We start from the raw sequence: 17,618 nt of genomic DNA, 5'->3' as shown, positions 1-17,618 counted from the left end.
AATCACTTCAAACAAACATGAATGCTCATACTCGCTCGTTTCTTTCAGTAACGAGGGATGATCAAACTATCTTGAATTGAATGAACTTGAACGAACTTTTTGTTCCCATTCGAGTTTGTTGGGGATAATTGATTGCTCTACGCATATTCATCCACCTCGGTGCACGTGCACTAAAAATAATACCCAACTCTTTTTAGTTTTTCTGTTTTCTTTGTTTAAAATGAACGCAAATTCGGAAAGTGTGGCTTAATATGTTGAAAGTGGAAACTACACACTGGCCAACACAGAGGTCGGAGTTTTGTCTGGAGCATTTTGGCCGACGTTATTTAACCTGACGGTACAGTTTTATCGGGCTTTGTATACTGCTGCACTTGTAAGAAAGTGTTGAAGTACTCTACTGGTCAAACATCGAATTTAACACGACATGGCTGCTGAAAATTATTTAAACAATCGCATACCTTGAAAACCATCTGAGCTAAAGACAAAGGCGGTGCTGTCGAAAAATGCACAGTTTGGGTTACGCAAGACTGCCGGGTTTTTTCCGCAGTTGGTGGGGAAAGCTTTATACAATTAGCGAAGTTCCTCATCAAGATTAGAGTAACGTATGGTGAATGCGTTGACTGTTGCCTGATCCAACGACAATTTTCAGAAATGTCCAAAGTTTCGCAAAAGAAAAAGGCAGCAGCTTAAAGAGAAAATTAGCAGCGTTGTGAACAGCGATAGTGCATCAGCCACCATTGACTTATGGACGGACAATTATGTCAAGCAAAATATTTTAGGCGTAACATTCCACTACCAAAACGACTATAGATTTTGGGCGGCCCACCAGAGTAAACATTCTAAAGAATCTAAAATGTATTTTTAATGAATTCGGTGTCCCAAATATCGAAAAAGTAATATTTGTTACTGCCAGGGTGACAAACATCGTCAAAGCTTTACAACAGAATGTTCGCCTAAACAGCAGCAGTCACCTGTTTTTACACCCTCCACCATAGGATGGGGGGTATACTAATTTCGTCATTCTGTTTGTAACTACTCGAAATATTCATCTGAGACCCCATAAAGTATATATATTCTTGATCGTCGCGACATTTTATGTCGATCTAGCCATGTCCGTCCGTCTGTCCGTCCGTCCGTCTGTCTGTCGAAAGCACGCTAACTTCCGAAAAAGTAAAGCTAGCCGCTTGAAATTTTGCACAAATACTTTTTATTAGTGTAGGTCGGTTGGTATTGCTAATGGCCCATATCGGTCCATGTTTTGATATAGCTGCCATATAAACCGATCTTGGGTCTTGACTTCTTGAGCCTCTAGAGGGCGCAATTCTCATCCGATTTGACTGAAATTTTGCACATAGTGTTTTAGTATCACTTCTAATAACTGTGCTAAGTATGGTTCAAATCCATTTAGATATCGAGTTTTACTTTCGATTTAGATAGCAGCACAGACGTAGATTCAATTGAGCAACTGCCAAAGCCTAATGAAAACAGCGACATTTACTTTTTCACAAATTTGCTGGAATTATCTTCAGTGTAACAAATGGCAGCCAAATCTGAAGACGAAGTGGAAAAATATTCCAATGAACCTAGAGACATGTCCGAAAACTTTAATTTGATGGAGTGGTTGCAAAACAGTCAGAGCAAATATCCGTATTTGTCAAAATTCGATTTGGAATTTCACTCAATACCAGCTAGCAGTGCAGCAGCAGAAAGATCTTTCTCTCTAGCTGGTAACATCATTGCGGGGAAACGAAATAGGCTTGATACCAGGAGCTGTCGACTGCCTACTGTTTTTGAATTCCTTATATAAAAACTTTAATACCTAAATATTGCAAAAACATTTGCACAGAATGTGTTCACTTAAATAAAATTGTTTGTTAAGTTATTGAAATTAAATCCCTGTTAGAATTAAGCCATAAAACCAAATGAAATTAAAGATATTTTTTTGCTTTCTAAATCTGTGCTAGTTTATTGAAGCGAATGGAAATTTATGTAGCTTAATTCCAATTGGACTTGCCCATTTGCACTTTGAACAAATCAAATCACATACAACAAACAGAACAAGTAAAATCGCGTCAAGTTCGGGCGAGCCGAATCTTGGGAACTCACCACCATGGGTTCTGCTAAAAATGTATAAAAATAATATTAGTTGAAGGGCCTAATTTAATTGTACATAAGAAACTTCTGTCACATCAGCAAAATTATAGTTTCTAGGAACCGAACAAGGATGATCGAGAGACCGGTTAACATGGGAGCAATATCAGGTTATGGACTGATTTGGACTGTATTTGGCACAGTTATTGGAAGTCATAACAGACCACTACATGCAAAATGTCAGCTAAATCGGACGAAAATTGCGGCTTGTAAGGGCTCAAGAAGTCAAACCGGGATATCGGTTTATATGGGAACTATATCTAAATCTTATGCGATATAGCTCAATTTGCAATCTCCAACTCAATAATTAGTATCTGTGCAAAATTTGAGGCGGCTAGCTATATGCGTTCGATCGTGATTTCAACCGACGGACGGACGAAAGAATATGGCTACATCGACTCAGAACGTCGAGACGATCAGGAATATATATACTTTATGGGGTCTCAGACGAATATTTTGAGGTGTTACAAACGTAATGACTAGATTAATATACCCTCATCCTATGGTGGTGAGTATAAAAATCATATCACGAGCTCCAAAATTTAGCGCCCCGTTCAGCTGAATCATTCACAGGCTCCTTACCAAAACAAGCATGTGAGTTGTTCGATTGGCAACTAGTGCTATAATCAATTCGTTTTTGAATCACATCTTCGTTGCGTTTTGAGCGAGTTGAATAGACTGGCTTTACTTGTGCACATAATTGCTAGGCAACGGCATACCAACGTACGGTCCTTGAAGCCATCACACATAATATGGTTGAAAAGCCGTCAAACCAAAGACGAAACGCGTCCCATAAGGGTTGGTGTGGTAAAGAGAAACAAACAAAAATTGTCAAAAAAATATGCTTAAAATTTTTGAAAATATGTTTTTTATACCCACCACCGAAGGATGGGGGTATATTCATTTTGTCATTCCGTTTGCAACACATCGAAATATCCATTTCCGACCCTATAAAGTATATATATACTTGATCAACGTAAAAATCTAAGACGATCTAGACATGTCCGTCCGTCTGTCTGTTGAAATCACGCTACAGTCTTCAAAAATAGAGATATTGAGCTGAAACTTTGCACAGATTCTTTTTTTGTCCATAAGCAGGTTAAGTTCGAAGATGGGCTATATCGGACTATATCTTGATATAGCCCCCATATAGACCGATCCGCCGATTTAGGGTCTTAGGCCCATAAAAGCCACATTTATTATCCAATTTTGCTGAAATTTGGGACTGTAAGTTGTCTTAGGCCCTCCGACATCCTTCGTCAATTTGGCTCAGATCGGTTCAGATTTGGATATAGCTGCCATATAGACCGATCCTCCGATTAAGGGTCTTAGGCGCATAAAAATCACATTTATTATCCGATTTTGCTGAAATTTGGGACAGTGAGTTGTGTTAGGTCCCTCGTCATCCATCGTCAATTTGGCTCAAATCCGTCTAAATTTGGATATAGTTGCCATATAGACCGATCTTCTAATTTAGGGTCTTAAGCCCACACAAGCCACATTTATTATCCGATTTTGCTGAAATTTGGGACAGTGAGTTGTGTTAGGCCCTCCGACACCCTTCATAAATTTGGCCCAGATCGGTCCAGATTTGGATATAGCTGCCATATAGACCGATCCTCCGATTTAGGGTCTTAGGCCCATAAAAGCAACATTTATTATCCGATTTTGCTGAAATTTGGGACATGGAGTTTTTTAGGCCCTTCGATATTATTCGTCAATACGGCTCAGATTGGTCCAGATTTGGATATAGTTGCCATGTAGACCGATCCTCCGATTTAGGGTCTTAGGCCCATAAAAGGCGCATTGATTGTCCGATGTCGCCGAAATTTGGGACAGTGAGTTAAGTTAAACCCCTTGACTAACTTCTGCATTATGGCACAGATCGGTCCAGATTTGGATATAGCTGCCTTATAGACCGATATCTCGATTTAAAGTCTTGGCCCCAAAAAAGGCGCATTTATAATCCGATTTAACTGAAATTTGAAACATTGACTTACGTTTTCGACATCCATATTGTATGTGAATCAGATCGGTTTATTTTTAGATATAGCTACTAAAAAGACCAATATTTTGTTATACATAATTGAACAATGACTTGTACTTATTAGTATTTGGTCCAAATCGGATCATATTTCGATATATTTTGCTATGGGACATAAGGTATGCAATTTTAACCGGATTTTGATGAAAGGTGGTTTACATATATACCCGGGGTGGTGGGTATCCAAAGTTCAAAGCCCGGCCGAACTTAACGCCTTTTTACTTGTTATTTGGCAACCTTATCATTTATAGTGAGTATTTTACCTATCGATATCGATAATAAAAATAAAGATAACTTAAAGCAAAATAATAACAAAAGATGATTACAATACCAGTGAACGTTACACATTCTTGGGATTAAACGTTATCAGAGCAGACTTATAAAAAAATTAAGAAATGAAATAAACAACAATGCCTTAAGTTCATAAAAGCCCTCCACAATGGTTCGCATTTCACTGCTATTTCTATTTATAAGCAGACACTTTAAACCTTTTTATAGCTCATCTTATTATAAAAATCAATTTGTGTTTGTTTGTTTGTATGTTTGTGTGTTCCTTATAGACTCAGAAACGGCTGAACCGATTTTCTTGAAATTTTCACAGATGGTGCATAATGACCCCGTGGTGAAAACGGGGTACTACATATTTTGATATCTGAAGGGGGGTGGACCCTCCCCTTTACCCTAATTCTCAGAAACGCCAGATCTCGGAGATTGGTGTTGCGATTTAAGCGAAATTTTGTGTGCTTTCAAATAGTATCCTAAAAATAAAAATTTGGTACCCAAATTTTGGATGGGGTACCTAGGGGGCCGCCCCACCCTAAAACCTATCAAACATATATTTAGACCAATCACGACAATATGGGACTCAAATGAAAGATATTTAGGATAAGAAAACGCATCTTATAAAACCAATTGTCGGACCAAGTGCTAGGGGGACCACTCCAAGCCCCAAAACACCCCTAAATCTGACATATTTACCGACCATGGCAATATGGGACTCACATGAAAGGTATTTGCGATTAGAATACGAATCTGATATCCAAATGGGGGACCACGTTTTTGGGGGTCCACCCCTTCCCCAAACAGGACTTATTTACTGACCATGGGAAAGGTATTTGAATTTAGAATACGAATCTGATATCCAAATATGGGACCAAGTGTTTGGGGGCCGCCTCTCACCAAAAACATCCCCAAAGGGAACAAATTTACGACCATAGCAATATGGGGCTCAAATGAAAGGTCTTTGGGAGTAAAGCACGAATTTGATATCAATATTCGGGAAAAGTGTCTATGGGGCCACCCCACCCCCACAACACCACCCAAATAGTAAGTATTTTCTGACTATAGCAATATGAGGCTCAAATAAGAGGGTTTTTAAAGTCGAACACGAATTCGATATATATTTTCAAGGCCAACTCACTGAGTGGCCGCCTATCCCCCAAAACACCCCCCAAGCCGGTCATGTTTGCCTACTATGGAAATATGGGGCTCAAATTAAAGGTATGTGGGAGTAGACCACGTATCTGATATCAACATTAGGGACCAACTGTCTAGGGGACGTCCCACCACCATAACAACCCCCAAATAGGACGTATTTGCTCACAAAGACAATTTGGGTCTAAAAGAGAGTGGAACTAAATATTCATAGTTTTTAGGGCCATAGAATGGGGGTATACATATCTAGTCATTCCGTTTGTAACACCTCGGTCGAACGCGTAAAGCTAACCGCTTGAAGTTTTGCACAGAAACTAAGTATTGATGTAGGTCGATGGGGATTGCAAATGGGCCATATCGGATCTGATTTGGATATAGCTCCAATATAAACCGATCTCTCGATTTGACTTCTTGATCCCCTGGAAGCCACAATTTTCATCCGATTTGGCAGAAATTTTGACTTTTTGAGACTCTAGGGAGCGCAATTCTCCTCCGATTGCGCCGAAATTTTGTACAACGGCTTTTCCCATGACCTTCAACATCATGTCCAATATGATCTGAATCGATCTATAGCTTGATACAGCTCCCATATAAACCGATCGCTTGATTCTGCTTCTTGAGCCCCTACAAGGAGCAATTCTTATCCGAATGGACTGAAATATTACACAATGACTTCCACAATGTTCAGCATTCAATTCATTTGTGGTCCGAATCGTACTATAACTTGATGTAGCTCCAATAGCATGACAGTTCTTATTCATTATTTTTTGTTTGCCTAAAAAGAGATACTGCGATACATGGTGAAGTTTATATAAGATTCGGCCCGACCGAACTTAGCACGCTCTTACTTGTTTTAATTATGCTTTTGTGTCCCAAGAAGAAACACCAAGTAAGATCGTGCAAAGTTCGTCCGGGCCGAATCTTATATACCCTCCACTATGGATCGAATTTGTCAAGTTCTTTGAATAACATTTTCAAATAGAACAACGCCAGTCATAAAAAACACCACCTCCAAAATTGCAGGCATATCGAGTAATAATTGTGCCCTCCAGAGGTTCAAAGAGTCATACTGGAAGATCGGTTTAAATTGTAGCTGTATCAGGTTATAAACCAAATCGTGTGAGAATTGCTCCCTCTAGTGACTCAAGAAGTCAAGATCTAAGACCAGTTTGTATAGCTCCTATATCTAATTATAGACCGATTTGAACCATACTTAGCACAGTTGTTGAAAGTCATAAAGAAACAAGCCACTCAAAATTTCAGCCAAATCGGATAGGAATTGAGCCCTCTGGAGGCTCAAGAAATGTAATCGGGAGATCAGCTTATATGGGGGATATATCAGGTTATGAACTGATTTAGACCATACTTAACACAGTTATTGAGAGTCATACCAGAACGAATAAGAATTGCGTCCTTTAGAAGCTCTAGAAGTCATGACCCCAGGTCGGGGATGTAGTCAGGCGGGTCCTCGTGTCAGAAATGATTTTGTGCATAGAAAAAAATATATTAAATTTATTCAACACACAAAATTGTAGTAAAACTTTTTATAATGACAAAATTTCATATATATAATATTTCATTGAGACGAAATTTTGATCAGACCAGGACCACCTTAAAATTATTTTTTTTTTCTTTTTTCGCAAACTTCTCACATATCAATTAGTGCAGTCCGATTCAAGTTTAAGCTCAATGATAAGGGGACTCCTTTTTATAGCCGAGTCCCAACGGCGTGCCACAGTGCGACACCTCTTTGGAGAGAAGTTTTACATGGCATAGTACCTCACAAATGTTGCCATTTCCTCACTAGACATTGTACATACATTCTCTGACTTTTGTATATACGCCACCGTAACAGATCTAGAGGACATAATCTTCCTTAGCCTAGAGGCCGCAGAGGTATCTTCCACGGAGCTGCAGAATTCTACCCAGGATTTGTTCTGAGCCTTTCTATGCTCGCCCTTATTTTTTCTTAGCTCAGCCTTAAAGATGTCCCAATCGTGTGGTGCTCTTGTGGCTTTGGCTCTGTTGAAGAGTTTTCTGCAGTCCTTCCTTAGACCAACCAGCTCTAGGGTTGCCTCTTTTCTTGTCACTACGGCATGCTGACACAAGCGAGTCATTTAGGGTCTTCGTGATCCGCTTGACCACTATGTCTATATCCTCCGTAGTTTTCGAGGGACCACTACTCCAGTATTTTCTCCATGGCTTAAACTAATATAACGATGATCAGAGAAGCTGTGGTCATCCAACACTTCCCAGTCGCATATTCTTCCAATTATATCTTCCGATACAAAGGTAATATCTAGTACCTCCTGCCCCCTTTATTAAAAATCGACAGATTGCAACTTGTAATATATTCAATAAGCAGCTCAACGCTTTCGCATTACCATCACTTCCTGCAATGAGGCTTTTATTCCCTATAGAAGCAGCTTCAACCAGCGACTTAAGGTTTGAAGGCGGCATCTCTGAATCGTGTGCCATATAAAGGGAAGGCAGCAAGTAATGAGACTTGTTTATTTCAATGCTGGCTACTACTAAATCTTCAGTGTTTAGCGACGGAAGAAGAAAAACATTTAGACTACCCTTTGCAAGAATACAGGCTCTGTGTCTCCCATTCCCCGTACCATTGAGAAGTTTAAATCCCGGAATTCATAGTCCACGTACCATTCCTCCACACACCCATGGTTCCTGGATAAGAACCACGTCAAATCCCTCTGCCATCAGGAGGGCCGTTAGTTCCGCCATAGTCAGGATTCAGAACTTCCAGCACTGTTGTGTTAGCCTCGTCTTCTGACTCCACCAGGAGTTCATCCTCACAAAATTCGTTAGAACTTGTCATGATGACCTTCCGTACGTATTCAGGGGCAGGTGAGAAATTAGTGGAACCACTCTCTTCAGGACACTGGGCACATGCGGTGTGGACGATTTCTCCTTAAATTCTTCACTAACTGCTGCTGTCGAAGTACTTTCTGAGTTCCGTGCTTCCCCGCTGGCGAGCACTTTGAGCCCAATCCAACTTTGTGACCCACCCACACAGGACTTGTCGGCTCCCGTTTCGATGCTATCCCCTACTGTCTCGATTGTGGCAGGGGAATTTTCAGTCTCCTGCAATCCGCCAGATTTTAGTGATGTGGTCGATAGTTCCTCAGGCAAGTGTTCTGCAACAACTGCTGAGTCGTCTCCTGATTCCCCAACCCAACCTCTTCTATAGACCTTGAGTTTCAACTTGTTGAATCCGTAGAATACAACCCCTTCAGGCTGGTTGAGGTCTGCGAGACAGCCGGAGTGTAGTACGAATACTGCATGTATCCGGTCATCATCCAATCTACCAATTTTCCAGTCGGTGGTTGAAAGATTGGGATTACATTCCCTTAGTATTACAAGTATCGTTTCAGGATCTGAAGGAATCCTTGGTATCCAAGCATGCGCCATAGGTCGAGAAGGAATATCTTCCTTCTTGACTAAATCTAATGCTGCCAGATCTCTCTCTTGGCCAGATCTCGCCAATCTTTTTTTAGCGCACAACTATACATTTCAATTGAGAGTTGATCACCGAAGGCAATTAGTGTGTATTGGCCTCGATACCAGCCTGCATCCTGGAGGAGACCCAAGCAATTCCGCAAGGACATCGCAGTATACTGATGACAGTCCATTGACTATCCCAATCCAGTTATTCCTTGGTATACAGCCCTGTTCTTCTGCCTGCCATCATGACTTACAAAGTCATGATGTAAATTATAGGCGCATACGGCAATAATTGGATCTAATTTTTACCGGACATCTTTACCATCAAAATCGGATTTTCGATCGATGTTATCAAAGTTTGGAGGAGAAATTACAGGCATCATTTAAGCAGAACGTAGATGGCTGGTCGTAGAAATTGGTCAACATTTATTTTTTGGAAATATTTTTTTTTTCACCACCATAGGGAAGGTAGGGAAGGTCGAACACTGATTTTGGTAATAAAATTCAATGATTTGCAAGCGTTGCTCGTTAGTAAGTCTATTCATGATGAAATGTCAAAGCATACTGAGCATCTTTCTCTTTGACACCATGTCTGAAATCCCACGTGATCTGTCATATACTAATGCATGAAAATCCTAACCTCAAAAAAATCACCCTTTAAAAGCTATTATTATTACCTGATTTCAATGAAATTTGAAACAGTCCGTTGTTTTAAGCATCCCAACATCCAACCTTAATATGGTTAAGATCGGTTTATATTTAGATATAGCTGCCATATGGACCGATCTGCCGATAGAGTCTGAAGCCCATAAAAGCTTAATTTAATATTCAGGTGATAGCAATAACAAGTAAAGGCATGCTATGTTCGGCTGGGCCGAATCTTGGGAACCCACCACCATGGATTCTGCTAAAAACACAGAACGTCGAGACGATCAAGAATATATATACTTTATGGGGTCTTAAATGAATATTTCGAGGTGTTACAAATGGAATAACGAGATTAGCACCATTCTATGGTCAACAAGTAAAAGCGTGCTAAGTTCGGCCGGGCCGAATCTTATATACCCTCCACCTTAGATCGCATTTGTCGAGTTCTTTTCCCGGCATCTCTTCTTAGGCAAAACAGTCAATATCCCAGATCGGTTTATATGGCAGCTATATCAGGTTATGAACCGATTTGAACCTTATTTGACACAGTTATTGAGAGTAAGAATAATATACGTTTTGCAAAATTTCAGCCAAATCGGATAGGAATTGCCCAATCTAGAGGCTCAAGAAGTCAAGACCCAAGATCGGTTTATATGACAGCTGTATCAGGTTATGAACCGATTTGAACCATACTTGGCACAGTTGGACCGATATGGCCCATTTACAATACCAACCGACTTACGCTAATAAGAAGTATTTGTGCAAAATTTCAAGCGGCTAGCTTTATTATTTCGGAAGTTAGCGTGCTTTCGACAGGCAGACGGACGGACGGGCATGGCTAGATCGACATAAAATGTCTCGACGATCAAAAATATATATACTTTATGGGATCTCAGACGAATATTTCGAGTAGTTACAAACAGAATGACGAAATTAGTATACCCCCCATCCTATGGTGGATTTTTTAAAAGAAAGTAAATGCATTTTTAAAAAAAAACTTAGAATGAACTTTAATCAAATATACTTTTTTTACACTTTTTTTCTAAAGCAAGCTAAAAGTCACAGCTGATAACTGACAGAAGAAAGAATGCAATTACAGAGTCACAAGCTGTGAAAAAATTTGTCAACGCCGACTATATGAAAAATCCGCAATTTTTGGGCAACCCAATAGTTCTTCGTCTTCAGAGTATCATTCACAATTGTATAATGATTAAAAAATACATATTCTTCTATATATATATATATATATATATATATATATATATCATATATCTTCTGAGCCCATCGTATTTCACACAATTAAAATTGCATGGTGTGATGTTCCTGTCATAGGTATGACCAGATAAAAGCCGATCCGACACCTTAGTCTCAGCCAGACCTACCTTCAATTTGAAGAACCTGGGCCTGCAACAGACATTGTCATTTGTTTCAAAAAAGAAATATCCCATATTAAAAAAAGAGTTCCATTGTGTCCAGAGTCTATTCTTGATACAATTTAGAGCTTCATCATATGACAATTTGACATCAATGGGTGCACCACAATCAGTGGCCAATCTGGCTAGTTCATCAGCTGTCTCATTGTAAGAAATTCCACAATTACCAGGAACTCAGACAACATGACAAACCTCAATGTTAGATGCATTGTGTTTGTCATGAAATAAAGATGCAATATAATTGCTAGTGCTTTTGTTCGCACTTGTCATAAGAGTTTTCGACAGATATCTCCAAGGCTCTAAAGTGAATTTTGAATTTGTGGCCCTTGGCAGGTATGTAAATACCACATCCTATTGCATGATCAGCAATAGACGCATCCGTAGCAAATATCATGAAGTTTTTCTTCTTATACCACTCAAACTCGTTGAAGTAAAACGTTCTCAATACCTCAATGGGTATATTGTTTTTGCAATCTGATAATCGGTTGAGTTTCACTGAGATCTCATATTAGCTAAAAGAACAAAAGGCATGCCCTACATTGTCAGAAATATCTATGAAATCATAATATACATAACTGTAGCTCGAATTCACCCTTAGATTATCCGCAACAATATCATAAAGATTGTAATTGTGTTTCCTTACGTTCAAAGATTCCTTAGCTGCCAGAAAGATTGCCCTTTGCACAGGAGGCAACTCATGAGCCAAGGCATACAGCACATGAATAAGGGTAGATCTAGACACAAACAGACATCTACGCAACATCCCGTTCTGGAATACCTCAATCCTCTTATTTATATTTTCACCTTGGAACGTACCAGGCCCTTATAGATGTGCCACAGAAACATATACACCCTTTTTTGTACATTGCTCGAAATTGTCTCATAATGGTCTCTGACAAAAAGAGAAGATGAAACAATTCTACCCAGAAACTTCATCTTTTCGACCTGCAGCACATTGTTACCATCTATGGATAACACAATAGTTCTGTAGCTTGACTTCGCAGAGTACATAGACTGAGATTTTGTCGGGTTGAACGACAAGTTCAGTTTACCACACTCCACTCTAAACCGGTAAATTTTCATTCTAAGATTCCTCAATGCCAGATCAAAGTCAAGGCCATGAGACATAATGATAAAATCATCCAACCCATGAAGACCAGCCGTATAAAGATTGATCAGAAGTGGAGACACACCTACCTGAGGAAGTCCGTTTTTAATGCCAACTTTCTCATTGCCCAATTTCAGGGTTCTATCAGACAAGAAGTTGTGAATCCGATCACAATAAGCATAAGCAGCAATTTAATATTGACACAGTTGTAGGCATTATTTAAATCAAGGGGCAGTATATGGACTTTATATTTGTTGGCTTTCGATATAGCAATTCTGTGTAAGAGTTCATTCAAGCATGTGTTAGTGGATTCATTCTTTATGTAAGCAAATGATCTTGAGGGAACCAGATTTTCGTGAACAATGTGTGACATCAATCTCTCCTTAATCATAAGATTAATACACTTCAAGAAAACCGATATCAGCGAAATATGTCTGAAGTTGTTAATGTCACAATGGTCCTTGTTAGGCCTAGGAATGGGGATGATCTTGATAATCCTCCAGCTGGAACACAATGCATTGTCAAAGAAAGCATTATTTATCGCTGTTAAAAGAGCTCTTTTCGAAAAACAAGGAAGTGCCCTCAGCATTTCATAGGTGACTCCATCATGCCCACCAGCAGATCGCATTATTTTACCACTTAAATAATTTTCAAATTCATCATATTCAAAATGGTCAACCATCCTTCTGTCCTCACTCGAGTAACACACCCCATATAATTGTTGAATGTTTGCAACCTTCTTGTATTAATCTCATCAATTGCTTGATTAATCTCATCAACTTTATCTAAAAAACAGCTTTTCTTGGCCTCAGCAACCTTCTTTTTCCATATTTCACATTCGGTTCTCGCATATTCAAGGTTCACAAAGCTTGGGTCCTTCCTTGCCTTCTTCGTTGCCGCAAGTTGCCTGCAAAAGTATTTATTCAAATCCTCCGTCCACCAATATTTGGGCGCCTTTGCCCAATCAATGTCCCTTATCGCACAAGCAACCTCATCCGAAAAGGTCTTCTCAAAGTCCGGCTCTAGCTCAATGCCACCGAACGACTTCATCAATTTCCCCTTGGATAGGAATCTACTTTTTCTCAAGCCAACTTGATTCAATACCACTGTTATGGGTAAATGTCTGCTGCCACCAAGCTAGCCTTGACCAATATCCCAAGAGCCATTAAAATTTCAACTAACAAAAGATAAATCCAGCGCAGAGCCCAGTGATTGTAAATTTCTTTTAAAAGTGCAGCCACCATTGTTAACCTGGAATCATTTATGATAACCTCCAGCTCCTTGCCCTTTCTGCTAAAAAAAAGACTCACGCCATGTAGTATTCCGAGCATTAAAGTCGCCCATCAGAACGACATTATCAAATCTATCCAAGAACACGACAAGCTAACCAATCTCAGATACCATAGCATCCAAAGGTATAGATGGAGGTACATAAACAGAGGCAATCACCAAATTTCTCCTTAAATTAGTGGTCCTGATAATGAGGACATCAAGATTCGACACACAACAAATCATCGCATACTAAATGTTTCTCCTAAGGCCACCACCATAGCCATCAGGCCTAAAGCACTGCACTAAATTAAAATTTAACAAGTAAAAGCGTGCTAAGTTCGGCCGGGCCGAATCTTATATACCCTCCACCATGGATCGCATTTGTCGAGTTCTTTTCCGGGCATCTCTTCTTTGGGAAAAAAGGATATAAGAAAAGATTTCCTCTGCTATTAGAGCGATATCAAGATATGGTCCGGTTTGGACCACAATTAAATTATATGCTGGAGGCCTGTGTAAAATGTCAGCCAATTCGAATAACAATTGCGACCTTTGGGGGCTCAAGAAGTAAAATAGAGAGATCGATTTATATGGGAGCTGTATCGGGCTATAGACCGATTCAGACCATAATAAACACGTATGATGATAGTCATGAGAGAATCCGTCGTACAAAATTTCAGGCAAATCGGATAATAATTGCGACCTCTAGAGGCTCAAGAAGTCAAGATCCCAGATCGGTTTATATGACAGCTATATCAGGTTATGGACCGATTTGAACCATACTTGGCACAGTTGTTGGATATCATAATAAAACACGTCGTGCCAAAATTCATTCAAATCGGATAAGAATTGCGCCCTCTAGAGGCTCAAGAAGTCAAGACCCAAGATTGGTTTATATGACAGCTATCTCAGGTTATAGACCGATTTGAACCATTCTTGGCATAGTTGTTGTATATCATGACAAAACACGTCTTGCGAAATTTCATTGCAATCTGATAAGAATTGCGAACTCTAGAGGCTCAAGAAGTCAAGACCCAAGATAGGTTTATATGGCAGCTTTATCAGGTTATGGACCGATTTGAACCATACTTGGCACAGTTGTTGGATATTATAACAAAACACGTCGTGCAAAATTTCATTCGAATCGGACAAGAATTGCACACTCTAGAGGCTCAAGAAGTCAAGACCCAAGATCGGTTTATATGGCAGCTGTATCAGGTTATGAACCGATTTGAACCATACTCGGCGCAGTTGTTGGATATCATAACAAAACACGAAGTGCCAAAATTCATTCAAATCAGATAAGAATTGCGCCCTCTAGAGGCTCAAGAAGTCAAGACCCAAGATCGGTTTATATGACAGCTATATCAAAACATGGACCGATATGGCCCATTAACAATACCAACCGACCTACACTAATAAGAAGTATTTGTGCAAAATTTCAAGCGGCTAGCTTTACTTCTTCGGAAATTAGCGTGCTTTCGACAGACAGACGGACGGACATGGCTAGATCGACATAAAATGTCACGACGATCAAGAATATATATACTTTATGGGGTCTCAGACGAATATTTCGAGTAGTTACAAAAAGAATGACGAAATTAGTATACCCCCCATCTTATAGTGGAGGGTATAAAAACTTATTTCTCCTGCAGGGGTCCTCAGAAAAGATTTCGGAGAGGCAAACAATGTCATAGTTTTAATTATTAAGGCTATACTCGACAACATCTTTATTGTTAATAAGCGACGGAATATTATACTGTACAATTTTGACCATGTTGACTATTACTGGGGCTAGAAGGGCTGCTTTCAGAAACATTAGAATTGACACCACACTTGTTTAGTCGAGACATGAAATGATCCATCGCATTTAAGGCAGTAGAATTGCCAGTCATATTCATAAAATCAATCAAAAACATCATTTCTCTCGTAATTTTCTCAAGCTCCGAGACCCTCAGAGCATCCGTCATATACACAGGGGAAGTAGGCTGCAATTCCGCAAACACCCTTAGCTCCATCAGCACAGCAGGCGAAGGTACATACGTCCTTTTCGGCAACTTGGCAACAGAGTTAAAAGTATAGGCGTATAGGCCTGTTGTTGTCAACATTTCCCTGAGCTTTCCTACCTTCTTGGGACAAAAGCCCTCAATTTCCTCAACTCACCATTATCAATAAACCTATTCGCAGAAATGTAGTCTACAAAGGTGAATTTATATAGGGTCATCCCTATAGCCGCCACCTTCTTAATTTTCGTAAATTTCTCAGACTTTAAGTCCTTAATTTTGGCAATAAAATATAGGCCGTTTTTATACCAATGGTGGAGGGATGGAGGAATACTTATTTCGTCATTCTATTTGTAACACCTCGCAATATTCGTCTAAGACCCCATAATGTATACGTATTCTGGATTGTCGTGACATTTTAAGTCGATCTAGCCATGTCCGTCCGTCCGTCTGTCTGTCGAAAGCACGCTAACTTTCGAAGGAGTATAGCTATCCGCTTGAAATTTTGCAAGAATACTTCTTATTAGGTCGGTCGGGATTGTAAATGGGCCATATCGGTTCATATTTTGATATAGCTGTCATATAAACCCATCTGAAGTCTTGACTTCTTGAGTCTCTAGTGGTCGTAATTCCTATCCGATTTGGCTGAAATTTTGACTTCCAATAACTGTGCCAAGTATGGTTTTAATCGGTTCATAACCTGATATAACTGCCATATAAACCGATCTATCCGATCCGATTCCTATCCGGTTTGGCTGAAATATTGCTTGTGGTGTTTTGTTTTGACTTCCAACAAATGTGCCAAATATGGTTCAAATCGGCCTATAACCTGCTATAGCAGACATATAAACCGATATGGGGTCTTGATTTCTTGAGTCTCAAGTGGGCCTTATTATTATCCGATTTGGTTTGATTCCATGATCTCCAACACACGTGTCAAATATGGTCTGAATCGGTGTTTTACCTGATACAGCTCCCTTATAAACCGATCTCCCTGTTTTACTTCTTGAGCCCGTAAAAGGCCAATTCTTATTCGATTTGGCTGAAATTTTACACATATACTTCTTCTGTGGTCTGCAATATTCAATTCAATTAGCAAAGCAATTCTTTTCTTTTATCCTTTATTTATCTAAAAAGAGATACCGGAAAAGAACTCGACAAATGCGATCCATGGTGGAGAGTATATAAGATTCGGCCCAGCGCAACTTAGCACGCTTTACTTGTTTATTTTCTTATTATGCATGTTATCAACCTCTGACGTATCAACAAGAACTTGGAACTCACCTGCATGATCAGCCGTGTATCTCACCTCAGAATTAAAAACCCTCCTCTTCTTAGGTTCTTGCATATCATTATCATCTCTTCTCCTGATAAATCTCACCGCATCACCAGACTCACCATTATCTCTATTATCCACAGCCATACAGCTCTCTAAATTATCAACATTCATTAACGCCATTATTGTCAAAACGCACTCTGCCACCATTCATAACATCACCCATGCCATTTGAAATCACTTTTTTTCATTTATGGAAAACGTCATATTATTATTATCCTCATGTTCCATTCTAGTGTACGTACGACACACAATTAGCGACTCCGAGGGCCCAGCCCTTTCATCCAATCCACTCATTCCAGCCTCCACGATGGCCACCTCACAAACTCCACACACTCACACCAGAAAACACAGGAAAAATTTCAAATCACCCCAAAAAAACAAATAAATACAGCTCACAGTTGAGACAGGAGCATGTTAGGCGTCCAAAAAAGTAGTTTTCACGGGTCAAATAGTAAACAAGTAAAAGCGTGCTAAGTTCGGCCGGGCCGAATCTTATATACCCTCCACCATGGATCGCATTTGTCGAGTTCTTTTCCCGGCATCTCTTCTTAGGCAAAAAAGGATATAAGAAAAGAGTTGCTCTGCTATTAAAACGATATCAAGATATGGTCCGGTTCGGACCACAATCAAATTATATGTTGGAGACCTGTGTAAAATTTCAGCCAATTCGTATAAGAATTGCGCCCATTGGGACTCACGAAGTAAAATAGAGAGAACGATTTATATG

General features: G+C 39.6%; 1 protein-coding gene across 1 annotated transcript in view; it reads right to left on the bottom strand.

Annotated features, from left to right (window-relative positions):
- Positions 1-17,011, bottom strand: part of LOC131995993 (uncharacterized) — a 65,444-nt gene extending 48,433 nt beyond the window's left edge. Inside the window, exon 1 of the mRNA XM_059365386.1 lies at positions 16,837-17,011. Coding sequence (XP_059221369.1) covers positions 16,837-17,011 — 175 coding nt within the window. The remainder of the gene's footprint in view (positions 1-16,836) is intronic.
- Between the last annotated feature and the right edge of the window lie 607 nt (positions 17,012-17,618).

This window comes from Stomoxys calcitrans, chromosome 1, assembly GCF_963082655.1.
Source record: "Stomoxys calcitrans chromosome 1, idStoCalc2.1, whole genome shotgun sequence".
NCBI lineage: Eukaryota > Metazoa > Arthropoda > Insecta > Diptera > Muscidae > Stomoxys > Stomoxys calcitrans.
This window is presented reverse-complemented; position numbering and strand designations above follow the sequence as displayed.